This window comes from Semicossyphus pulcher, unplaced genomic scaffold (assembly GCF_022749685.1).
Source record: "Semicossyphus pulcher isolate SPU_LCO1_2020_fin unplaced genomic scaffold, fSemPul1.0.p SCAF_12, whole genome shotgun sequence".
NCBI lineage: Eukaryota > Metazoa > Chordata > Actinopteri > Labriformes > Labridae > Semicossyphus > Semicossyphus pulcher.
The window spans coordinates 11,593,282-11,620,997 of NW_027211626.1; the positions used below are offsets into that span (position 1 = coordinate 11,593,282).

A 27,716-nucleotide genomic window follows, 5' to 3' on the forward strand; every position below is an offset into this window, starting at 1 on the left:
TGCTGTAATAAGCTTCCGCAAACATGGCAAGCACACCAACGAAGAAGAAGTCAGGCGGACCACTAGACAGGTTATAATTATACTACAGCGCCCTCTAGAGGCAGTGGGTGGTAAATGTACTGTAGCCTTCAGGAAAAAAACCTACTACGGGTTTTAAAAGACAGTAAAGAAAGTCATATAGTTGTGGGCACACTAATGCCCAGAGCAGGGCAACAAAAATCTTTGTTTAGCTTTGTTAATCTTTTTTAGCTCAAATGAATTGATGCCGCATTATCAAACATGGAAATTCAACATGCTGCTGGTCCACTATCACCATGATGAATTACAAGTTGCAAGTCTATAATCACCACATAAAATGCTCTGGATCGAGGAAGTGGAAATTGATGGCGAAGTATCAAATGAAGTTCATCAGCAGATTGAGTTTGTCCTGTTGTTATTGAATGGTAATTTTATTCAGTTTAAATGTTTCATTGGGATCTGCAGAGTTTGCAGATCAACATAAACTGAGCATTTCTTGCTAAGGAAGGTGGTGATGTACGATCAAAAGTTCCAAAAAGCTACTGAATTGGTGAGATTGTTTTGTAAAAAATGGAAAATATTTGTGAACATTCAGTGTGCTAATTTGATATTACGCTATAACATCCTTATATTTTTATTCTATTATTTTTTATGCTTTTTTAATGTCATGATGATATTTTTGTGTTCATTTTGAGTCCAATACGACGAGAGGCTATGAACGTCAACACATAGCAGCCTACATTCTGGAAGTTGGAGGTCCTTATAGTCAAAAATAAACTGAAACTAGATATATTTTGTGTAATAACATCAACAAGAGAACAAGAGATACATGTTCTCAGTTACACTTGCTCCAGTAGCTCCTATGAACAGCTATTCTCTAAATTTGGATGAGATTAGATGTATTTTATTGGACGACAGGGCAGGGCTGTGGTGTCAGGTGACGCGGTGGCAGCCACTACTCTCTCTATTTTCTCTGTATGGAGAAATCGCTGCTATCTCAACCCGGATGCTGTGCTACAACTATCGATAATTTTGCCCAGTGCGCAGCGCTGTAGGCAGAGCAAGGAGGCGGAAATATTTCAGTACCCTTGAAGCGGACAGCTCTCCCCGGATCCACACGCCTCTGACTGCCGGGCTCTGCAGCTGAGCCTGGAGGGCTGGAGGATCATAATTCATACCTAAGCTAGGGTAGGGCTTAAACGCCACATTAAAGGCAATCACCTCCCTGCTTTTGCAAGATCGTGACCACTCGCGCAAGCCGTAGTGGCAGGGTGAGAAGGAGGGAGTAAAAAGGGGGGAGCAGAGCAGCATCACTACAGAGAGAGATGGCGGAGTGCGGGCGGAAGGCGCTGTCTCTCCTGGAAGCGGCCCGCTCCCGGTATGAGAGCCTGCAGATATCCGACGACGTGTTCGGCGAGTCGGGGGACGACAGCAGCGACAATCCCTTCTACAGCACCTCTGGAGACTCCGACTCCGACAACTACATAGCTGAGGTAGGCGAGGATGACCAGCAGCACCACCAACACCACCACCACCACCAAAAACGAGGCGACAAGGAGAGCGGGCACAGTGGGAGCAGCGGAGCCGGTCCCCCGGGCTCGCTGTCCCGGAGTCAGGCGGAGGAGGAGGGCTGGACGGAGACTCTGCAGGATGTTACGGTGCCGCCGTACAAAGAGACATACGGTGAGACATGATGCACGCGACAGTATGAATAAGGTCATTTGTGCACTGGGGAGGAATTGGGGTGGTTGGATGAAGAAATAGTGCAGTCCAGGTTAGTGTATCTGTGGCTTTTACCTGGTTGCTAAACAGCACAGAAAAGGCTTTAGCTTTGGAAGAATTAGATGTGTTTTTTCATTTGAATCTCTGTGTGTACGTGTGTGTGCGTGCATGCATCCTCCCTGCGCGTGATTGAATGACAAAGCAAAGCATGACAATGCATTGTTAATTTCTGTATTAAGTTAATTGCAAATGCCTAACCTTTGATACTTCACCCCTTGGTGCTGTGGTACACATTCTCCTGTGGGTGTGTGAGTGTGTTCACGTTGCAGGGCAGTGCAGGGAGACATGCTGCTGTTTAATTTAGAGAACCAGCATGCTGTCTCTTCTATCTCTACACACATACACACACTCTCTCACACACACACAACATCCCAGGATACAGAATACATGCAAAAAAGCACACACGCTGGCCTTTGTCCTCCTGCACCAAGTTAATTAACAGAACTGCTTTAGCATTAGACCCAGCTCCTGGCACCCTGACTTTGGTTGCACACTTTCTCTTTGAATGTGTGTGTGTGCAAACAGGGGAGACTTGTGCGTGTGAATCGTGACAGATCGAAAGCATGAACAATGCTCTGTCTGTCGTTGAGAGAAATGCCCAAAATCATCATTCTCCTGCTTTTTCTAACTCTCTGTTAGACAAACATGCACCGACAGTCAGTACTGTCACTGCAGAACAGTTGTTAACCATTTATTTATCACTCAATAGTACAATAGGGAGCGGGGAGCAGGGTTTGGGTTGATGGTGCAGGCTTCTTAGGTATTGTCCTCCTTCCATCACGTCTGCCTCAGTTGAAGCGATGGCGATAGGTAGAAATGTCTACCGTTAGCTATATGTTGCACTGTGGCACCTATAGGGTTGAACCAGCACATGGATGTAGCAGATATTGACCGAGCCCAAGTCTGCTCCCACTTAACATAGAAACACACACTGGATCTTTCTGTATGAATGCACAACACCTAATCATTTACGCACAATCATCATACAGCAATAGAGCAATTTGGGGTTCAGCGTTTTGCCCAACGACAATTCAAAATTTAGAGTGCAGCAGCCGGGGTGATCTAACCGCCAACCTTTTGATTGAAAGCCGACCGGCTCACTGAGCCACAGCCGCCCCTTTGGGTGGTGTTTGTATTGGCCTGTTCTAGGAAGCAGGATTACTGAGCAGGACTTGAAACAAAATTTGTGACATCACTCTTCTGTCCATGTTCCAGATTTACAGGGTTTCAACACACCCCGTCATCCAGCCAGCTTCATTAATCCTGCTTTTCGGGGGAGACGGCTCAAATATGGAGTGTAGCCTATTTCGCCTATTCACAATGAGACGTAGTTTGGCGAGAGATAGCTTACAGGAAGTTCCATACTGGATATCCTGATATCTGTTCTGCTCTATTAGATTGTTTTTTGCTCTGTTGACTTAAGATAGAGCGGCAGCAGGTGTGTCTGTCTGCTTTGTTCAGTCTGGTCTGGTTTGTTAAGTGTTGGCGTCTGTTTGCACAAGCTCAGTCAGTGTGGGTGTGGTCTCGCCACCCTACATCAGGGCTGTGATGATTAAGAGCTGCCCGACTGGATGGATGCAGGACTGCCGGGGAGCGTAATCACACTTCAAGGCATCAAGAGTGAACTCTGATTTAATCGGCCTACGAAGTCGAGACTGAAATCATCCTGAGCACCAGCATATCTACATGAATATATTTCTCCATCAGTTTTAATGGCATGGGATGAGAAGCTGCTTAAGCCAGATGAGGTTTCCACTAAATCACGGTGGAAATGTCATCTGTGATATTTTTATCATGCAGCGTCTGGATTTCTCTGTCTAGCCCTCTGCCAACCTGTCTGGCTGTCTTTTTGTCACCTGCCTGTCTGTCTCCCGGTCCCCTTCTCTGTCCCTCTTTGTGTCTTACTTTTTAGCAGTGACAGTGCTGACACAGACACAGTGTTGATGTGACAGCTCCAGTCCTTGGAGACTGTGCACCCCGTACATAAATCATCAGCCTCCGTCAGAAAGCATCGAGTCAACCTCAAACACTCCAACCGGGTTGTGTTCTGGGTTTGTTTACAGTTACAGCGCATCTACTCCATGGTTTTTCAGACAGGGAGCAGAAGTTTGAAACCAAGTTGAGTTCTTGGCTTGCATAACAATATGGTCTACCTAAAGTCAGGTTCATGGGTGATGTGTTATCTTAAGCTAGGCTGGAGACTGCAGGGCGAGGGTGGAGGCAGGGGTAAAGGACCAGGGCGCGGATTATGAAGCATACATGCACATCTCAGATTATGTAACCACTTTATCGTGATGTTCTAGGGAATTAAAGACCTATTTAATCATTCACATTTCCGGGCATGTTTGATAGATTACTGGTACTCTCCATATGTCAGTTTGTCTGCCTGATCATGCTTCTGACTGTCAGCATTTGCCTCTCTCCATTGCAATGTCATTCTGAAAGAAAAACGTTTACTTCCACAAATTTGATTACATTGTCATTTAAGGTAAGCATTCAGGTAGAAAACCAAAGCACAAGACGAACAGGAAAAATGACTTGAATTGAATAAATGATGCCATAAAATCATAGTCAGAACCAAAATGCTGATTCATTTTTAAAAGAATTCTTTAAAAAGTCTAAAAATAAATTCCTTTGTTGCATCTTTTTCAGGCTCTTAAGGCAAGTAAGCCGACTTTAAAGCTCCTGTGAGGAGTTTTTCAGTGGTTATGAAACAGACTGTAATTAATTCTGGTTACTCTATATGACCAACAAAAGCAAATCAGACCATCAGCGACAAGATTGATTATTTATATATTTATTTTTAATGCCTGAAACTGCTGGCGGGGGGTAGGTGTCAGACAAAGCGATTAACTGCACGCTGCCTTTGTTTACATTTTCCAGGGCAGAAAATTTAAAGTGAGTGATACATATGACTGTTAAAGAAAGCAGGATAAGATTTTTTTGTTAAAAACCACCACTTAAGCATGTACAGGACAAAATCAGCCAAGAGAAAAGAGGTATGGCTTTGTCCACAGGGGGCGCCAAATATCAGAATCATTGAATTTTTTATTATCTTTTCACCAGATTACTTAAGGTTTTAGTCCCGCTATTTCATTTCAAATCGACGCTCTTAAATCATCACAGTCACATATGTTCAGTGTATAAGAAAATGTAACTATTTTGATCACATTTGGTGACTATTTCTAGTCATTTGTTTACACAATGTAATGCATAGCAGTACAATATAGATACTTTTTTAGAGAATGGGGGAGGACCAGGAGTCGAACCTGCGATCAGTGCATCGAGGACTGTAGCCTCTATACATGTTGCACCTGCTCTACCAACTGAGCTAAATCAGCACACCATAGATTATTTTATACCTGATAACAATTGTACTGTTGACATTAGAAAATGTATCATTTTGATATTGATGTATAACTGAAATGTGTCTGAGAAAAAAGTCAGAAACTACACAAACGCTTTTGTGTTCTTATGTAATTTCTGTTAAAAACTAAGCTTAAGGCATGTTGTGTCTACATGAAGGGTTTACCCCCCACCCCCACAAACACTGTAATCTCTCATTCTCAAATCCACGGCTATAAAAGCTCCACCAGGCAGATGTTTGTCCCTTGACAATAGAAATACTACAACTGTCATGGGGGATTATCCTTCTGTCTGTTTGTGCAACGTAGGTGGACTTTTTTAATGAGTAACATGGGAAATTAGAATTTCAAAGCCTCCTTTGCAGAGGAAGAATATCAGGCGTAAAAGAAAAATGATGTTACTGTTTGAGCCAGTTTTATCAGACTGATGTAGGCTTGACTCAAGATGAACTGATAGGGATGAATAATGAAAAATCTACGGTGGTAGTTCTCAGTGAGACGGAAATAATTTCATTTTCCATAAAAATGATGAGGCCTTCCTGAGGTTGTATTTTTTGGCTTATTCCCAAGATGAGCTGAGGTGAGTCATTTTGCCTTGGTGGTCTTGCCATCTGAATCGTCTGATGTTTTAATCGAGGAGTGGCTCGCTTCAAGGAAGTCATGCTGAATATTACTCTCAGCTTTGGTCTGATGGTATGCAAATCAGTGGATGGCTGTGCCTCAACTTCTGCTAGCTTGGCTGCAAGCATCAGCTTTGAGGGCGTGCTTGTACTCTCCTCTGTTTGTGTTTCCTCTTCTTGTCCTCCTCCACATGTTTCTTAACAGTTTAGGTTCTTGTGTTATCTTTACTTAACAGTAAAAGACTGAGGCGAAAGTCCTTCATTATTTTGCTTGCAGGCAGCGAGGGTTAGAGAAAGGCTAGAGAGAGAGAGAGAGCGAAAACCTTGTTCTGCACTGTTAAGAGATAATGAGATCGTGCTGTTCAATTGAGCTTGAAGTTGTTCTGCTCAATGTCTAAATTCCCTCTCACGAATCCAACAACCTTTGACTAAATCCCTTATTTACTAGCGCAAACACAGCAATCACAGTCACTGCATTCTGTTTTGACAATGTGACTTTAATGCCACACCGAAAAGCTCACAGAAAGAGAGCTTTTAAATAGGAGGTAAATGTCAGTTCAAGTAAATAACAGTATATGAAAGAGAGAAAATAGATTGACGAAACGGAAGGAGAGTGATCCCTGTAATCTGAAGAGAGGACACACAGTCACTTATACTCTGATATCATATGGGTAAGATAAACTCCCTTTAGCTACAACGTATAAACGTATAAATTCCAGTAACAGATGGTAGGCCTCAAGGTGTTAATACAACAGGAGTTACATTATCAATATTTCATGCCGGGTTCTACGCTTTTTATTCTTAAGGATAACTTTTTCAGCTGTAAGGCTAATTATTTTTCACTTACTATAGTTAATTACTCTAGGTTGGCTAGCTATTGCTACTCTAACTCAATTAGCCTACCCAATGCTTACCATTTTTACTCCTACTTAAAGTTAACCATTCTAACTGTTACTTTATGCTAATTTATTTTACTGTAACTTTAAGCTAACCTTTGTAACCTTACTTTAAGCTAACTATTTAACTGTTACTTCTAAGCTAACCATTTTATCTGTGACTTTAAGCTAACCATTTTATCTGTGACTTTAAGGTAACTATTTTATCTGTGACTTTAAGGTAACTATTTTATCTGGTATTTCTAAGCTAATCATTTTATCTGTGACTTTAAGCTAATTACTTTAAGCTAACCATTAACTTTTACTTGAACCCTTATGCCCTCCTCGGCCATTTTTGTACATTTTTCTCAACTTTTTTTTATTGATTTGGTGATCATTTTGGCTGTGTTACATGAAATTTTGCAAGAACGTTTCTTTTTGGTCACATTTTTGAAATCGAATGTCTTTTACTCTTACATGTCTTTTATATTCTCTTAATGCTTTTTGCACCCTCTGGACACCTTCAGGACAAAAAATGTACACATACAAAAAACTGCTATTAAATCATCATACATCAGTATTTTCTTTTTTTTTTTTTTTTTTCAGAAATCACTCAAACAACTTAAAACTTGCTCAAAACATTCAATCATATTCATAATTTGAACCCTTTAAATGTCAGTTTAATTATTTCAATTATTAATTATTTATTACAAAAACACAAAAAAATAATTATTTTCCATATGATAAATAGTAGGGTGATGGGACATTGGTGGTGACTAGAGTCTTCAGAGACTCCCTCTGGACACCTTCGTGGCCAAAACTGCCTCATTGACTTCCATTAAAACCACATTTTTTAATCTCACTGCCATTACAGTATAAAACCATGCATTCTGTAATGCCATATTTTCCACCTTATTCAACCGTTTTCCCATTGTAGGCCGATGCATGAAATTCTTGTATTTTTGGCAGTTACGTATATTATGGAGACTGATTCATCAATGTGAACATTGTGCAAACTGCAACAACTTTTAAAACTTTAACAACAAAAGAGAACACAACAGAACAAATTAAATATGAACAAATACAGAAATAATATGTAACAGAAATATCCAGGCTTTGAATATGTGATGTATGTGTTTGAGAGAAACAGATACATGAATTGAGAGTGTGTGTGTGTGTGTGTGTGTGTGTGTGTGTGTGTGTGTGTGTTTATTTTAGTTTAGTTCATTTCCAGCAGCATGTGACCTGGTGCTCTCTACAAATGGTCTTCTACCACCAACACCAAGTGTAACAGGTGCATTTGTAGAGCACCAGGTCACATGCTGCAGGACCTGCTGGCTGCTGCTTATCCTTTATTTAAACCTTCTGCTTTTTCAGCCATTTACGTCAACTATTTGAACTGGTTATTTGTACTTTCGCTCTCTGTTTTGAACCATTTTACAATGATTAACATGCTTTGTTGTTTGCCAGTGCACGTTCTCAACACGTTATTCAGCAGGGTTGTTTCAGTTCAACTTCCTAATCAGTTGAGCTACTTCACAATCTTTCAACCAACGGCCAAATACCCCTTTTTGGGAATTACTGAAAGAGGTCTGCCATGTTTCATGCATCCTTTTTTGCATTTTTTTAAATGTTGCTGCATAAAAAAACTTCGACATCGGCTTTACTGACAGTATGACACCAGACGCATTTCCTTCATGGCTCCCTGCTGTATCGCCCCTCAGATCAGAACATGGTTTTGACTTGTTGCCTGCCATAATACTAAAACAACAAGACACCAGAAACTTCCACAAGCATTGAAAACACCACGCTGTGACAAGGATCACAGTGTGGTGGCTGTCATGTTGTGTAAACAAGCAAAACTGCTGCCCTGGGCTGGTGACATTCACACTAAAAGAGACATCCCTGCCATGAAATAGCAAAGCAAATATATGTGAATGTATTCTGTTATTCTGAAGCTTTAATACAGTCCTATATTCCTTAATTAACAGGTGTCATTTCTATGTTTTGTCTCTACTTATGAGATGTCAGTTTATGTAGGCAAGAAATGGTTCATATGCATCTCACACAGCCTTGACAGTGAAAGCTGAACTAAATCTAATTTTGCCATGTCTGGAAGTGTCAAAAGAGATTTTTTTTTCCCAGCAAAGTCAATCAACTTGAAGGCAGGTTGCCAAAGTGTAAGAACTTGGGATAAAGTGACAGTTGGGCTTTGAGTTCACCCATATGGGACTATCTTTCTGTCAGTCTGCTCATGATTCCTCACACTTCTCTCCCTATCCTGTCCTGATCCAGGCCCTGCTCAGAAGATGCCAGCCACCGCCACCGCCTTGGACTTCTTCCAGCTCTTCGTCCCGGACAATTGCATCCAAAACATGGTCACCCAGACTAACATGTACGCCAAGAAGTTCCAGGAGCGCTTCGGCTCAGATGAAGGCTGGCGTCCTGTCACCGCCCAGGAGATAAAGGCCTTCCTGGGCTTCGTCACCTCCACCAGCGTGCACAGGTGTGAGTCGGTGCTCAGCATCTGGAGCTCGGGCTTCTTCAGCAACAGGAGCATCGCCTTGAAGATGAGCCAGGCACGTTTTGAGAAGATCCTCAAGTACTTCCACATTGTGGCTTTCCGGCCGTCACAGGGAAGCAACCAGGGCCTGTACAAGATCCAGCCCTTCCTGGACTCGCTGCAGCAGTCGTTCGGCTGCACCTTCAGACCTTCACAGACACAGGTATGTCCACTCTACATCAGGCCTGGGTCTCCCTAAAGCATCTTATACAGTATATTTTTAGACAGCTAGGTGCTACAAATACTCATTCTGATTCTCCTTTACCTGCAATTTTTTATTAGTTGACACCCTGAACTCTCTTTCAGAGGTCAACAAGAGTATAAACAGCATAACTGACATTGTGCCTTTTATTATCTCTCATTGGCTTCAGAGTATTCCAAGAAAGAAGTATGGAAAACTTCTAGAAGTAGATAGAGGACAAAATGTCAGAACTATGGTTTAAATATGAGACACGAGAGATGCAAAATTACTGTTTTCAACTATCTATTTATTGGTGTAGTTACTGTGACATTTGAAAACAGCTATGTTTACATATAAATTTATTTTGGTACCTTAAATGTTCCCCAGTTCCCAAAGGAGTTGGCTCTTGAAGTAAAGTGAATCAACTAATAGCTCCTGAAAGAACTCTCAGTTTAAAAGTGTCTACACATCAAGTATTTCTGTAGCGCTCTCATATTTTTACATACTTCCCCTCCAGAGGACTTACTTCAACTTATTTCCAGATGCACTGTATGCATTAGATCTTCATTTATGCAACTGGGGCAGTGGAGCGCCAGCCTTGCTACTCTATTTTGGGTCGGCTGGAGTTTATTCAACTCCTACTTTACTTTCTTCTCGAGATGAACATCAGCAATGAAGCTGAAGTAAGAATTGTTATGCCGTTGTCGAATACTTGCTGTATTATTTAGATGTGATGACAAAAATAAAAAATAAAAGTGGTCTTCTTGAGCAAACAGAGACAGCAGCAATCATTTGTTCTTGTTTACTCTACTTGATGAAAATCAAGCATGAAAGATGTGTGATTAATAGTCGTGTTTTGTGGCAGTTCACAGAAGGAGACGCAATCACAGCATGTCATTTGTTCCTGATTGCCCCTATTCTTCTAAGTTTAATTTAGCGCTGACTCATGAAAATGGTCGCCACACAAGTCACCTTTCACTTCTTTGTTTTGATATCGGAAACCATAGCTTCCTACATTTTCCTACATGTTCTTCTTGTTTAATAACAACCAAAAACACATGCATATTCAGAATCTGGTTAGGAGGAGAGCACCAGGGGTGGCTAATCATATTCCAGTGGGATCTGCAGCCACTGTTCAGCTTTTAAAAATTAATGACTTTCTGGGAAGTAGTTGATTAAATTGCCTTCTTCAGTATGACTGCTATAACATCATCTTCAATGTGAGGGATGATGTCAGTGCTGTGATGCATTTGGGAATACAGGCTAACAGCAACCCCCTCTTTATATCGCGTCTTATTCAGCTGTGTAATTCACCCGTTACAATAGTTTACATATAAATGTTGTTGGGTTGATTTTATTGCGCAGCAGTAAAGTGTTCGGCGTACTATGGTTTCACATTAGTGCTGCCTTAGATCTAAAAATGACTTAACTGAAACAATGAGGGCACGCCGGCTTGCAGACAGCTTCTGTGTGTGTGTGTGTCATTAGCAGTGACGGGGTTTGTGTGTATCTAGGCCAGTTTGTCTTATCTGTTAGTTTTCTGTGCCAGGGGCAGAGAGCGGGCCCAGATACTGAGAGGGGCACCGACTGAAACTGTTGCTCCACAGACGATGGAAAAGTAATCCTCCCTTTTAAATGACGCAGAAGGGTTTAGGCTGCAAATGATGATTAGTTTCGTAATCAATAAATCTGTTGTTTATATTCTCGAGTAATCAAGTAATAATTCAGACCATCAAATGTCAAAAAATACAGAAAAAAAGGACCATTACATGACTCTTGAGAAGCACAAGTTGACATTTTTAGTACTAACAGTAAATACAGAGCAGTATTTAGTTTGACGTAATAGAAGTAAACCAGAAAATATGAACATTATAAAGTCTGGGTCAGGGTTATTTTCAGCGTTCTTGCTTTAAACACTGACTATTTAAAAAAACAAACATATTGAGCAACATAAAAATGAATTAATAAAACATGTCAGCTCCTATTTTTACCAAGGGGGGAACTTTTTAGTCACAACATCCGTTCAAAAACAAATATGTCTCTGGTCTGGGTGACCTGGATTTATCTGCCACATGGCATCATTCAGCATGTGTGTACGTGTATGTGTGAATGTCCTCTAAGCGCTAACGTGTGAGCATCATCAGCGCTAAATGTTAGCATGTAATGTCAGCTCCTTCTGACAGCGTCTCTTGTCTGTCTGGCAGTTTTGCAGTCGCTGAGCATAATCTGTTGACACTGCTCAGTATTGATTTGCAAGTGTAAAATCTTTGAGAGCATTTGTCGCAGTCGTCACACGACAACCGCTGCAACTGCAAAACAGCATGTGAGTGCGTTGATGGATTTTCCTCCTCTTTTTGTCCGACACAGGATAAGCAAACCCATGCAAATGATTTACTCGAGGCAGCCATGTGCAAATGTAACCACCTTGTTTTTAGCTGTGAGGATAAGGCAGTACACCTCCGTGCTAATGTGGCAGCTACAGGATGAAATATCTCTTAAAAGGCCATTATGGTTTGGGTGATGTCATCCATCTAAGGGCTAAATAGCCTCATTAATTTTCCACTTGTTTAATCCATAACTCCGTATTTGACTTGGAAATGACTTGTTACTCTCGGCCCTGCACAGGAGAGACCTAATGCTCGCCGCTCAGTTCGGCTTTAGTCAAATCATGATGGAGCTGCACAAGGAGGAGGGAAGACTCCGGAGGAAGGAAAGCAAATCTGAAATGCAAATATTTATTGTTGGTCAAAGGCATCTCTGGGAAATCTCTGGCAAGTTTTTAGGTGTTTTGGGCACGTTTAATCGACCGATAATGGGTTGGGAAATATTTGGTTTCATGTCTGTGGTTGTTCGCTTGATGCTTCTGTTTGTTTGTGTTTGGATTTGCAAATGTCTGCTTGTTGTAATACACTCTTTAATCCCCGTTAGGACACTAATCCTCAGTATCTGATCTGACCCATCATCTATTTAGGGGCAGTGAGTAGACCCATGGAAAAAAATAAACAAGAGAAAATGAAATGGTCCACCCTACTTTTAAAATATACTGTTATACATTTTTTGTAATATGTTTATCAATTTGATAGTTATTTGATTTCACTACCGTACACAAAATCAGGTGGCGACAGAGACCAAAAGAGTCCTAAATATGATAATATAATTAAGCAATATCACATGAGAGGGAGTGATGTTGTAGAGCCAGAGTCTGTGCAGTAGAGATTGGCTGTTGGGGCCGCCATAGACACTTCCCACTAACCAAAACACACACTTAACTAAAAAACAGAAAAGATCAGACGAAGCAGACGTTCACAGATATATAGACTTCAATGACTGTAGTGATTGTTTTAGTTACGTCTCCTCTCGCCGTTCCTCCTCTACTCTGCTAATCCGGAACAGATCGGCTGCAGGAGCCGGATTTGTCAACAGAGCATCAGATAACTAATTAAAAAACTTGTATGAAAAATGAACACTTGGACGTAAATCAGCATGATAAGAACTAACTATAATGACAGAAATCAGGTTTGAGAAAAATGTATTTGACGTGTATTTTGATTTTATAGTTTGACTCATGTCCCATCTGTTAACATGGAGGAGGCGGGCTTTATGACCTATACTGCAGCCAGTCAGCAGGGGGCGATAGAGATGTTTTGGCTTCACTTTTAGGGAGCTGTCATGTCGTCCATCTTTTAATACAGTCTATGGTAGAACAAGTAACAATCAACAAAAGATTTCTTTTTGCTCCGCCAGCTTAACTAGTTCCACAACTTAACTGAAACTGGACTTTTGTTGCCAAGCAACCCAAACATTCTCCTGCACTCTGTGTCTACAGGTTACCACAGATCAGCTGTTTTTTATCATGTACATTTATCTGTTTGTTTTCATTTATCATCCACCAGTGAAATAAGAGTCTGCTGTGTGATTAGGAGGTACCAGCTTGATCAATGTAGGCATACACGGTCTGCTGTAATGTTAACTAACAGTATTCAGAACACCAGGCTGATAGTCCCAGTGATGTTATGCTCTCTATGGTCACTCATGGAATGCCTCTTATCCAGTCAGATGCGTTGGTCGGAACTAACTGTTGTATAAGAAGGTGGTGGATAACAAAAGCATGCTGACAACTTGAAACTATGTCTCTATTATTCATTTATGTATTTATAATTGATCCTATTTAAATTTTAATCAGTTGACACCATGCTCCGCAGATGGCAGAACCACTGCTGTTTGTTCTTTGTCACAAATACTTTTGTTTTCCCCTGGATTCAATGCAGTTAGTGCATCAGGCAAATGTAAGCCTCGAGTTGGAAAAACCCCCTCTAAAGGAGGAACTATTTTTCTCTGTGTTTCCATAGAGGACAAATTTGCAGTCGTGCAATGTGTGTTTTTAATGTATTTTTTATTTTGTCTATTTTTTATGAGTTTAGAGATACAAGCACAAAAACATTTTCTTTACTTTGTTTGTTTTGGGGGATTTTTTTTTGTGGTTATGGAAAAAGATGCAGCAAAACAGACTGAAGGGGAAAACACAAAGGAACAACTGAAACAATAGAAAGTAGAAATTGTCAAAGGAGGAGATTTTTGCAGACAAAGTTGCACATAAGAGAGTGTATTTCTGCTGAGAACAGTTCTTTCTCTGTGGCACCTTCAAACACATACAAGACTTGTGTGGATCCTTGGCTGCCTTCTCGGCTTCTCGGCTGTTGTGTTACATCATCCACAACCTCACACAGTCTCTCACAGGAAAATACAGTTTTTCTCCTTTGTTAAAGCGTGCTATTTTTCCACTAACACATCTTGTACTTTACTTGTGACATGGTTATATAAAAGAGACAAGCTCACATGTACAATAAAAACGGCCTGTGTGTGTTTCCAGGTTCTTCATGAGCCTTTGATAGACGAGGATCCTGTGTTCATCACCACCTGTACGGAGAGAGAGCTGAGGAAGAGGAAGAAGAGGAAGTTCAGCCTCTGGGTTCGACAGTGCACCTCCACCGGATTCATCTGTCAGGTAGCGGCACACATTACTCCGTGTGTGTCTGTGTGTGTGTGAGACGGAGGAGCGTGTTAAATTATTGTAAGTGGTGGGAAATTGAAAGATGGGAATCATCAATCAGCAGTGCAGAATCACGATTGTGTCAGGGCTGATTTGAGCGTGAAAAAAAAGGTTTTGAGGGTGTTTTAATTTGCTCTTTTCAAACTACACGGTAGATATTCCAATTTTTAGATAAAAAATGAAAGAATAAGTCTTTGATGTTCATCAAATTTCTAATCTAATCTCAGGTTCCCTCATTTTAAAGTCAGCAAATTACCGACAGAGATCATAAAGCATAAAATGGCTTAACGTGCAGAACATGCACTCTGCAGATACAGAAGTTTGATTTGCAAAATACGGAACTCATCTCGAAATTTGAAATACCATCTGGCCAGACATGTTGGCAGATTTTTCTCGTCATGTTGTTTTTACGTTCGACAAGCCAACGGCTCAGGCTCAGATCTGTGTTGTCACATCACAGGCAGGCAGACCTGCTCTGCACGCTAACGACCTTGGCCTTACTGCAACCTGCCACTCCTACGTCGTTTGCTTATATAACACCACCATTTAACAGGAGCCCATTAGTGCATTAGGAGTGACAGGCAGACCGGTCCTACTCTGACCATGACAGAGGACAGAGGAGGAAACATCAGAAACCACAACTGTGTTTTTTATTTTGTGTTGTTAATTCGGGGACAAGTGACTGAGGCAACTTCTACTCATTTGTGAGACAGAATGTCGAGCAAACTGAAAGTGCAATATTGTCCACCAGGATGCAAATTTTTAATAACTGTGTGACAGTATTTTGATATTGTGCTGGACTTTCATCCAACCACCCACACACTGGCTATTATTAAAGAGGACATTTACTGACATAATGCATTTAATGGTATCTAGCCATGCAGCAAGTTTATGTGGGACTACTTTTTATTTAGTCCTTGTACAACTAGGATCTCTAGCTTGACCCCAAACACACTGGGGTTCATGGACATGTACATTTCTTTGCTGAATCTGTGTCTCCTTTACCCAGAGACATCACTGTTTTTCAATGACATGTTTTCTTGTGTTAAAAATAATTCCTGTTCTGAGTCTCCAGGTGAGATGAAACCAAACCTGCAACAACCTCACCTTCATCTTTCAGTCCATGACTAATCTAAACAGAGAGAAAAGGAATCCAACCAGCAAAGTGAATTGTGATTTACACCTGTGGGTTGCTGAATGACTGACAGGCTTCACCGCAGCCTAGCTGAACACATCTTTACTGACTAGTGGTGGGAATTGCAGGGGGGAACTCCTGAAACAATACGCAATACGTGGCCCACGATAACGATAATATCACGATACAGCGATTCTGCAATTAATTGATATGTTGCAAGACAAACATGTAAAGATGCATCACGGTATCTGATTATCTTCTTCGGACAATTAATCTCCGTTCAGGTTACTTTCAGTCATGTTATTAGCGCCTCATGAAGTAGTGACACGGTGAGTCACAATCACAGGGAAATCTGTCATATATTTGTAAATTTATACCCATTTCCCACCTAAATTTAGCATGTTGAAGCGGGTTTTTCAGACCTGGAAAGACTTTCTTATAGATGCCGATTGTTTCTATTCCCATTGCCAGTGGAGTATACTCCTTTCGGTCTGAAACAGGGTTAGTAGACAGTGAGATATCACAGTGGTTAGGTCTTTATTGTATCTATTACTGATTCAGTCTGTTTATCAAACTCGGCGCTGACAAATTGCAACGACGTTCAAGCGCTGCTCGTACGGAGACGGGCAGAATTTGTAGCTGAGATGACAAGGAGTCGCAGAAGTTACAGAGCATAACATCACACCGGAAAGGGGGCGGAGATTAGCGTTTCGACACAGGTTTTGTGTTCCCATCAATGCGAATCTGAGCCGAGGCGATACTTACCCAGGTCTACTGCAGAGTCATTGGACCTGGGTCTGAATGGCGATTGTAACTTTCCCACTAATCAAGAAAGCCGGATGTTAGTGGGTTTTTTGACCAGTGGGAAAGTGGCTTAAGATATCGATATTTGGCATCAGCCTATCGATAACTGTATTGCAGGAGTCAGGACGACGATATATTACGGCATAGATATTTTGTCCCACACCTTTGAACAGCAGTAGCAGCACTTACAAGTTATTTTTATTCGTCGTTCTCTAACCAAACGAACATCTCTAAACACTTCTAAACCATATAATGCATGATTTTAGAAATAGCCTAAACAAATAATGTCATGCATTATCTTGTTCCACTTTGAGAATGACCTTCCCAGTGACAAACGTCACCAGGCTCTTGGAGTAATTGGCTTTGGATGTACAGCAATACAATAAAACAACATTGTATAAAAAGGGCTTCTCACTGCACATAAACCATCCGATGATAGACGTCAGGCTCAGGACTGTGCTGCAGAGGAAGGGTTTCCATCTTTAGCCTGGAAGAAGTCCAGAATGACATTAGTGAGGAGACCAGCCATGATCAGAATTTTAATCTGAACACTTCTTTCTTCTGTTATCATCGCTTTGGATCAAATAAATTACATCACATTCATCTTTTTGCCTTTAATCCCAGATCACAGGTGTAAAACAAATAATGAGTAAGAAGCATCACAGACTCTGAAACCTTTATCCCATCCATTTAACATAAAAGCACTGTCATTGACAGTGACTGTGGCCGTTTGGCAGTCACTCAGTCTTTACCAGTCCCCTGCACGCTGTGTGTGTCTGCAATCAGATCTTCTCTCTCTAAATGAATTGTGTCGAGGGAGAGAAAAAAAATCTAAGAAATAAAACAAGTTAATGGAGTGAATCAATGAGATTCCATTAGGCAGTGCACCGCTCACACACACACACACACACACACAGAGGCATAGACTGACCACTTAGTGTAATAGCTGAAGGCTTGACGTAGACGCCGGCTAATCAGGCTAATGCCGTTCAGCTCGTGAACAACTGTAGAAATGTAAGTGCTAGAAGGACACAAGACTGTTTGTGGGTGTACATTTCAGTTTGTACATATATGATAAGGGTTTTCTGTGGAAACCAAGCTCTACTCATTTCTTTCGGGACTTGCATCCTGAAGGTCGTCGTGTAGAAGTGTAACGAGCCATAAAGCACGGCTCCGTCTGCCTTGATATAGAACATATCTGGCCAGACGCTCGGGTTATTCACAGAACCCAGTGGGCGCTCTTAAAACCCTGTGAACCCTAAAATTTGGAGGTTAGAGATATTTTGGGAAGTTTTGACAAGTTAGAGCCTAACGTTATTAGCAAAACTCAAAGCTGCTGTGAGGAACTTTTGGTTCGTGTTGATTTTGGCGCCCCCTGTGGACAAAGCCGTACTTCTTATCTCTTTGCTGATTTTTATCCTGTGCATGCTTAAGTGGTGGTTTTAAACAAAAAAATCATGTCCTGCTTTCTTCAACAGTCATATGTATCACTCACTTTTGTCCTGGAAAATGTAAACAAAGGCAGAGTGCAGTTGATCACTTCCTGTGACACCTACCCTCCGCCAGCAATTTCAGGCATTAAAAAATAACTTCATAGAAATAATCAGTTTTGTCGCTGATGGTCTGGTTTGCTTTTCTAAGTCATACAGAAACATCAGAATTAATTTCAGTCTGTTTCATGACCAGCAAAAAACTCCTCACAGGAGCTTTAATAGGCTTACAGGACACAATAAGATATTCAATATATAATTTCACCAGAGGAGGAACTCTGGATGAACTTTTAATTCTGGATGACCCCTCTTTTGACACCAACTCCACACTGAACTTAAAGGGTTTTTTTGGGGCACTTTGTGCCTTCATGAGAGCGTCACCAATAGAGAGAGATCAGGACATGAAGGGACAGAGAGATACAGTTAAGCTCCACATCCTGACCCTAACAAAGGACGTTTGTGCTCAGAAAATTTGGAGAAAAAAGAGGAAATTCTGCTGAATCAGCCTGGCTAATTTACCATTAATTCAGCTATTGTGACCCGACTCTCGCTAACATTGCACTCACCACTTTAAAGTAATAATCCTGAAGATTTTCATTTAAATAAATGTCTGTTAAGTCACAATCGTGGTAACATTGTGGTAACACGGTGGTGATTGAGCCTATGGCCCACTGATGAAAGCTTATGCATTTGCAGTATATAGTTTTATTACAGACTGGGTGGACTACAAAAAATCACAAGCAGTGCTAGAGAGGGTAGGCGGAGCTAAGCGGCTGCTTTTCTGGTCTCTGCAAGTGTTGCGAGTAAACAGTAATCTACTACCAAAGAAACTGAAATCTTCAAGATTAGCACTTTAAGGTAGACACAAGGAATCATCAAATAATGGTATAACAAAGAAAGCTCTCCTACAGCTTTCCAAAAAACGTAATTTTTACATGAAACAGTCTGACACTGGTCTCTAAGTCTGACCAAAAGTAGCCTCACTCCAGAATCACTGATTCCCCAAGTCTCTATAAAGGATGGATGCTAAGGTAGTGTGACCATGAAACAGGAAGTTGTAGCCACTAGGAGGCCCATAAATATCATCTTTCTACACCAAATACATTCATACTGTAACTATAAAATATCCCAAACACATTCATGAGTCCAAATAGATCTGAGCAAATGCATGACCTTGTTTGTCCATCATGCAGTCTAAGAAAATGAAGTCTTTTTTTTTCAAAAGTAGCTGTAGGATTTTCTAACCCTGAAGACCGCTACATGGAGCCTTAGAGAAAAATAAAATAAACTTTTCCACTTCTTTATCTGATCGTCTAAGTGTCCCGTCTGTTTCCTCTCACTCTGCAGATCTCAGTCCATCTGAAGGAGGGCCAGGGCACAGACGGTCTGGCCACCTTGAAGAACAAGCCTCAGCTCCACAGCCTCGTGGCCAAGCAGCTCTGCCAGAACATCTCTGGCAAGAACACCATCATCTTCACGGGGCCGTCCATCACAAGCCTCAGCCTCTTCACCGAATTCAGCAAACAAGGTACAAAAACAAGCCGCATAAAACACTTTTTATTTTCTTTCTTCTCCCTCCTTCATCTCTTGTCCTCTCCTTCAGTTTCCGCCTTGATGTACAGAGAGATATATCTCTCCTCATATCATATTCTTTCCTTTTTGCATATTTTATTTGTTTATTTATTTTTAATCAGGTTGTGATGATAGCGTCCCCGGGCTAAACGGCACCGAGAGGATGACAGTCTGTTGCATTTCACCTTCAAATGAGACTTCACAGCCCTGCATGATAGAATGATTTATTTGACTTTCTTCATCTGTCCTTACTCACAAAGTAAAACATCTTATACCGCACAGGACTGTGTGAAAGCACAAGCATGCCTCTGTCATATCTGACTTATAAATTAATTATAGCATAAGTAGACTGGACTATGTAGCAACTCCTATTTGCATTTTATCTAAGCTAGACACTAAAGTTACTAAAACAAGATAAAATATTTTAAAGGAAAACTCCTCTACCTGACACACATCCACAGCTGTGTCCCAATTCAGGGGCTGCATGCTTCGAAGGATATATTTGAAGGCCGATTACATCACAGCGGTGCGTCGAAGGCTGTCCCAATTCGAATGCTCACATGCGGCCGACAAATGCATCCTCTATTTCCCTGTCCACGAAGGGTCCATCAGGTGTATCCTTCGCAGCCCAACATATAAGATTCATTGCATGCCAATTCTAACAAGATTGGACTCAGCCGAGGAATACACTTTTAAATATAAACGTTTTTGGTTACAACTCAATCGAATAACTAGCGTTACAAATGTAAAAAAAAAAAATGAAGGGGAAACAAATTATCTTGAAAACAGTAGGTTAAGTTATGTGACGTTTGTTATGTTATCTACTTAGCCAGCTAGCTACCTGTTGCTAGGCAACAGGAGCAGCGTTTTGCTGACGCAAGGGTAAGAATGGGAACAGCTGGTGACGCAAACAGGAAATCCTCCTTAGACCAGGCTGCCTCATTTCAGTTCAGCCTTAGAGGTCTACACAGGCTACGAATGACTCATCCTTCATAAACACGTCCTTTGAAGGATGCAGCCCCTGCATTAAAACACAGCTTATGTGTTTTGATAGTGCTGTAGAAGGGGACGATTTTATGCTAATGCACAAAGCTAGCTTGCACTATCAGGTTTCTGAATAATCAAGTCAGACTTTATTTGGATAGAACTTTTCATACAAGAGTAATGGAACACAAAGTGCTTCACAAAAACGGAAAATCAATAAAAACAATTCAATCTGCCCCACCCCACAAAAAGAATGTAATGAATAATAAAACAAATTAAAACAGGAAACTAACAAACAGAGGAAACGCTATCATGTATTTGTAATGAGGAAAAACAGGAGGTAGAATTAAAGTGTTAAAAGTCTAGATAGCAAAATAAGATATAAATAAGATTAATAAAAAATGAATGAATCGAAAACACCTGAAACAAGAAGAAAGATACTGAAAATGAAATTACATTACTATTCTTTAAAGTAAACTCAGTCCTCAAGTAAATCAAAACACTTTTTGGATTTGTTTGTGCTGGTTAAACAACATCAACTACAGCTGTCCCAGGATGCATTGCAATTGACTGCTGGCCGATAAATCCTAGAAAATCCACTAGACAGTGTTTAGCCTTGTCACGGCTCATAAAATCAATAGGTGAAGCGGACGCTGTAGTGGACAACTAATTGAAACACGTTTGACAGCTACAAACTCTGACTCCACAGAGAGTGATGTGGGCTTACATGAAATGGCTAAAAAAAAAACCCTAAATTGTGATATTGGATGCTGATAATTTATCTTTAAAGATCACAGAGCTCTGAGTTTCATGCTCATCATACCAACGTCATCTTTAATTATGAATGCTTAATCCTTTTGTGTTTGGGTGAGCAAAATTAGAATTCTCTTCAGTGACCTCTTTTCTTCTTACGTACAAATAACGTCAGATATCGGCCAGTGTCATCGTGCCATTAAACACACTGAGCGATCAGGCTCCTTTGATGATATCATCTGCACAACTTTGCAGTCCTCACAAAAGCTCTTTAACGAAACAATAACAGAGGAGCAAATGAAAAGTCAACCTTTCAGTGCTGCAGTATGCTAAGTCAAGAGAAACAAGTCCAGAGATCTAATCAATACTCTGTCATCCTAATTAGATGAAGCTACCACGAGGCGTTCAGCCAGGAAAAATCAGCTCTGAGCTTATGAAGGAATTGTCTGTGAGTTTTCTTTCAAATGTATCAGGCTGGATTAATTAACAGACTTAATTAGCCTGAACCACTTTGTAGCACTTACTGTGGACACACATACACACGCACACACGCACACACTTACTAGACAGATAGAAATCAGTCTCCAAATTGAGAAGACATTAAAAAATCAGCAGCAGTCAGCCACATGATTGTTTCACCGCTGCTCACCCATGTACGAAATAAAGAAATGAAATGGGTTGAAAAACAGAAAAAAGGCAAAAGACAGAGATGATGAATGAAGACGAGAAGAAGCGGTGAAGCTGTGAGAGAGAGAAGAGAGAGGCTGATATCAGAAGCGGAATGCATGAAAACCACAGTGGATGCACAGGAGTTGCCGCAAGGATGGAAGAGCCACTCAGCTAACACAACTGAGGATTATTTTCTCACAACACAATCTGTAACTTACTTTAATACAGTGCGAAGTAATTCCCATTGCAATTTCCCAAATGTTTAAATATTTAAAGGTCCACGGTTGCAAAATGCTGGAGACTTAAAAACAAATTTCAGAAGCTCTAACATTGAAATCCCGGCAATTTTGTATTTAAAGGTGGGGTATTATGCTAATTTCAGGCTTCATATTTCACTCTGTAGCTTAGCATAATTTACAGTTAAAAAAACTCTCACACTGGTGCTCTGTGCAGGCCCTCATACAGCCTCTGCCTCAAACGACTCAGTCAGCTCTGTCCCTTTAAGAAACCCTGCCCCTACAAGCCCACTTTCCTCCGATTGGACAGCTCTGTGTGACGCCTGGGGATTACTCCAACATACTTTAACCTACAGATTTGAAACTTCACCCACGTTTAGTATGAACATTGTAACATTATATATATTTCTTACAATGTGAAACAGCATAATACCCCCTCTTTAAAAGATGACCAAGTGTCAACATAGTTGCCCATCAATTTGCTGTTAATCAGTGTATTTTGAACTTATTCTTCTCCAGATATCTACTGCTGTGGTCTGCTGAGCACCAGGAAGAGCGACTGCACCGGCTTACCACAAAACATGCTGGTCTGCGGAGCCACGCCGGCGCAGCGTGGCCAATCACGAGTGATGATGAAGGGCAGCATGTCGCTGATCAGCTGGTACAACAAGGGACACTTCAGGTTCCTCGCCAACGGTTACTCCCCCACGAAACAAGGTACACAGTGCTCTTATAGACCTAGAACTAAAACTCTAAAATATATGTGCATCACTGATTTAAGAATATTTAAATAGAATGCACACAACATGCTTTAGGTATTTATAATTATCGGGAACTAAAAGTGTGGCGTGATATTTCTTTGGGCTGCCTTTAATCTGACAATTTTTCTGTGAAATAAGATTTGCGCACCAACAGGGGATATCAGCACATAGTTCAGCATTCGTGTGAAGGAAAATCAATAAGAGCTTCTAATCCAAGATAATCTATTTGCAGGAGGCGACGGGATCATGATATCCTCCTCCTCTTAGAGAGTAATCCACTAATGATGAACAGTTTTGTTCAACCTAGTGAAGGGTTTCACTGTGTTACATCTCTCTGAGTGTAGAGTTAAACCAGTTCACCTGTTGCTTTCCAGTATTGATTTTCTTTCCCCTCTGTGCTTGGGTTTGTGTGTGGGTGTTTTTTTTTATATTTCACTCTGTACAAAAGGGAGGACAAAATAAATTCTGCAATATTTTTTGTGTGTCATGAAACCAGAGCGAGAATAGTGATTGTTAAGTGGGTCATATTATTATGTCATTAACTCTATGGGAACTTTAAAGTTGTAATCTTGGAGGTTCAAAAGGTAACAAGTGATAAACAAGGAGCTCAGGTAAGTTCAGCACTTTATAACGCACCTGACAGACACTGGTGAGGAATTCAATTTACATGACTTTAATGCAACTTTATATTCTCAACAACAACAGACCAAAAACATAACATTAATTTTTTATATATATATATATATATATATATTTTTTTTTTTTTTTTATTGTATACTTATTATTTATTTGAAGCACGTCAGCAGCAGCCCACTGTGAAGGACATCGAGGCAGCTGAAGAAGGTTTGCCTCCACCTCTTCTCGCTGTTCTGTCTTTGGGGTCTGTCAGCTGGGTCCTCATGGAGCTCTCCTTCTTCTCCTGCTGCTCCTCCTCCTGTAGGGTCTCCTTAAGGCCTCTCTCCAGCTCCTTCTCAGCCTCCGTCAGAGCAGACGTGAGCTTTTTTGAAAAGCAGCCGCTTAGCTCTGGCAGACCAACCACTGCTGGCTGATGGAAAACGCGTCACTAACTTGGCGATGCTTGTGATTTTTTCCGCGAACGTCGCCACCGACATCCAGACTGTAATACTGCAAATGCAAAGGCTTTCATCAGCGGGCCATAGGCTCAATCACCATTGTGTTACCTCATTCAGCGATAGATAGTGACTTAACAGACATTTATTTACATGAAAATCTTTGAGATTATCACTTTAAAAAAGGTCTGCAGAATCTGGTATGAAACATCCTTTGTAGCCTGGTTCGTACAGACATACATACCAGCAGTTTATGTGATATCAAGAATCTGTTTTTAGTTTGTGCTGGAGCATTATTTTGTAACTGTGTGGGGAATTCATGCCTCAGATTTACTCACAAAGTGACATTTGAGTTTCCCAGAACAGCTGAGGTGTTTTCCTGGTTAGAAATCTGAACAGAGACCGAGGACAGTCCATGATGGGACATTGAATCAGTCATGGAGGAAATGTTATTGGTGCACAGGATTAACTATGACAATAATAATGGCTTCCTTCCATTTACATGTAGTCTTAGGAGCCTGATGTTGTGCATGATGCTTCACTTTTATAGCTTTCTGCAACCTAAATGTACAGAGTAATCCTTATGTCTTTAGTTGCACCTTGTTACAGTCAGATCGTCTGCTGTGAAAAAGGCCCAATAAACAAAGCATCACCTCCAGGGACTAACTAAAAGGGAGTACAGCTAAAACCAGAAATAGTAACAGAGTGCACCTGGGCACTTCTTTTCCACTCCCGTCTCTGGCTGTTGGCCGTGTGACCACAGAGTCCCTTCAGTGGAATTTGTTTCTCAGTTGTATGTCTCTAACTCTCAGTTTGCTGTGTGTGTGTGTGTGTGTGTGTGTGTGTGTGTCTCTGGCAGGTTTGATCATCAAGAGAAAAAGTGGGGAGATCCCATGTCCCCTCGCGGTTGAGGCCTTTGCAGCGCACCTCAGCTACATCTGCAAATACGACGACAAGTACAGCAAGTATGTACAGCTCTTTACATGCTTGCTTGTAGTGGGTAAACGGTGACTAGAGGCACAAATATTGTACACATTAAATTTGACATTGCCCCCTTAAAGGAAGACTGTGTAACGTTTCAAATGAAAGGTTTTATTCATAAGCACTTACTGTATACAGACTCATTTCAGTGAACTTGGGGTTTTGGAGATATATCCTTGCTTGGTGTGATATGACAGCTGGTTTATGTTTACTAGTGTTTGGACACTCGATGTTGAGAAATATTCAGTATTTTAACAAAAAGTTTCGGTAGCATTCCCTATATTTATTTCTCAACCATTCAAATTCAATCTGAAAAGTTTTTTTCAAACCACTGATAATTTAACAGTAACTGGTAACTGTTTGATGATTGATTAAACCTTTATAGACATATTTGAAATAATGGTAAAATGTGTGACAAAACAGCGTAATAATAGTGTACTGTAATGCTGCAGAGATGCCCTGGCCTACAAATCGTAACATGTATCTCAATCATGATATCTGTCAACATATTTCCAATATGTTTTTTTAAATATTGTGCAGCCCTATTCCAAATCAATGATTTGTTGCTTTTAAAGACTTAGACTTTAGAATATTGGGATTTTATTGTCATATTTTGTTGTTGTGTAATGCCAATTCAAGGCAGGATTATTACGCCTCTGTTATGTTCCGTCTTCTATCTAAAACGCACGGAGGCTGAATGGTGGGGCGACGTTGTTCCGCCATCGGAGGTAGTAACAGAGGAGAAATGGCGTCTGCTTAAACAGCGGCGCCGGCAGGGCGGAACAGCGCCGTGTGTGTATTTGAAGCACGCCCTGTTTGTTTACACCTCGCCCGCGTTTTGCTCCTGCAATGCCGGAACACTTTGTAAAAACACTTTTTTAACGGCTTTATGCTGGCGTTGCTTGGTTAAATGTAAAATGGCAAAGGTTGCATGATGGTGGAGCTTCGTTACTGCGCTGTGGTGGAACCACAGTGTAAAAAGGGCTATAGTGTCACACTGTAGGTAAGAATAAACACTGCAGCGTACATTAGTCATTTGCTGACCTAATTATTTTTCTCTATTTGTGCTACTGTTATACTACTCCTAGCAAAGTGTGAATGATTAATCACACAGGTAAATTGCAAAGTTAACACACTGTATCTCACGTGATATTTTTGGTGTCATTCTGACCCGATGACGAGGTTTGTTTACTCCAAAATCTTTTTAGAAATCCTGTAGTAAGTCGCTGTTTTCTCCATCAGGTACTTCATCTTCCATAAACCCAACAAGACCTGGCAGCAGGTGTTCTGGCTGAGCATCAGCATCGCCATCAACAACGCGTACATCCTCTACAAGATGTCTGACGCCTACACGGTCAAACGCTACAGCCGAGCGCAGTTCGGAGAAAGACTGGTCAGGGAGCTGCTGGATTTAGACGACTGCTCCCCCACGCAGTGAGGAGGAGGAGGACTGCAGGAGCGCACAGCAAAAACACACAAACACACCAACACAATCCCCACACACACATTTACACTCGTGTACAGACTCTGCAGTCTGTGTCTATGTGATGATACTAAAGCAGTGCCAAGCTGATGTCTCTCTTCCTCTAGTTGTTTTCTGTGGAATTGTAAATACTCATTCACACACGACTGCACACTGCATTATAGAGAATCATGAGCCATGGGACCGATCACATGCCTCAACTGTAACTTCTAACCACACAGATTTACTAAGGATTTGTCAGCAGGAGCAGAGATGAAGGCGCAAACAAAGAAATCGGGACGAATTCACCCATAAATGATGTCAACCTCAAGGTTTAACTCCTGTCAGAGAGTGAAGTTTTGATATGAGCCTACATCTCCCACACGAGTGTTCACATCAGGCTAAAAGGCCTCATGTAGCCTGATATCTACACTCTGCAACAACACCTGAGACCCTGTAACAAAGGCTTAGTAAACCAGGACTGAGGTGTGTTCACACGCTGCATGCATAAAGAATCTCGATTGTGATGTTCAGTTGTTCGGTGTGAAAATGATTTTTTGCTCCAGGTTGGTTTTGAAACTTGATTTATGTGTGTATGTGTGTATTTAGCAAGTGGACCTGCCATTTGTGAGCCTGATGATGTAAATGTATGGCTATTGTGACCAGGATGCTTTGTGTTGCTGGGTGCTGTTTTTGCTAGAGGAAGACTGTCAGGCGACGTGAAGCCACGGCCAGCAGCGAACACATCACAGACTCACACTTCAAAAGAGCCGAGAAAAGATTTTAGTTTTTGATGTCTAAAAGGAACTTGCTTCTCCATAATGGTGAGGGAAAAAATGTAAGACTTAAAGTTGTAATCTCGAAGATCTCAGTTTCGTTCTCTTTGGCGGCAACTTATGGCGATAAGCGGTAATTGTGGGAGCACACTTCCCAGATATCCACACAGTGTTGCATGTGTGACGTCCACGGTTGGCTCCGGTTGTAACTCTTGATCCTATTTAGACTGTTTGCCTTCATCTGAGCGTCCAATTTGTTTCTTTTTCTTTGGATTTTCACTTATTTTTGAAGTTGTATCTGTAGTCATCGATCTTTTCTTTGTTTGTTCAGCCATAGTAGATTACTGTTTACTCGCCACACTTGTAGAGACCAGAAAAGCAGCCGCTTAGCTCCGCCTACCCTCTCTGGCAGACCAACCACTGCTGGGTGATGGAAAACGCGTCTGATTTTTTCCACGAAAGTCACCACAGACACCCAGTCTGTAAAACTGCAAATGCAAAGGCTTTCATCAGTGGGCCATAGACTCATTTGGCGATTGATAGTGACTTAACAGACATTTATTTAAATG

The 27,716-nt window shown here is 41.1% G+C and overlaps 1 protein-coding gene across 1 annotated transcript; it reads left to right on the forward strand.

Annotated features, from left to right (window-relative positions):
* Nucleotides 1-1,078: 1,078 nt before the first annotated feature.
* Nucleotides 1,079-27,369, forward strand: pgbd5 (piggyBac transposable element derived 5). The gene is made up of 7 exons (XM_069658999.1): nucleotides 1,079-1,701; nucleotides 8,956-9,386; nucleotides 14,275-14,409; nucleotides 19,231-19,411; nucleotides 22,617-22,814; nucleotides 24,788-24,893; nucleotides 26,152-27,369. Exons 1-7 carry the CDS (start codon nucleotides 1,344-1,346, stop codon nucleotides 26,345-26,347), a joined length of 1,605 nt encoding a protein of 534 aa, XP_069515100.1. The 5' UTR covers nucleotides 1,079-1,343; the 3' UTR covers nucleotides 26,348-27,369.
* Nucleotides 27,370-27,716: the final 347 nt, after the last annotated feature.

Bases quoted from the DNA above. Each gene is read 5' to 3' on its own strand.
- pgbd5 (XM_069658999.1), top strand. From the start codon at position 1,344: ATGGCGGAGTGCGGGCGGAAGGCGCTGTCTCTCCTGGAAGCGGCCCGC. The intron at 1,702-8,955 runs GTGAGACATGAT...GTCCTGATCCAG, and splicing joins GCCGTACAAAGAGACATACG to GCCCTGCTCAGAAGATGCCA. The intron at 24,894-26,151 runs GTATGTACAGCT...TTTCTCCATCAG, and splicing joins TACGACGACAAGTACAGCAA to GTACTTCATCTTCCATAAAC.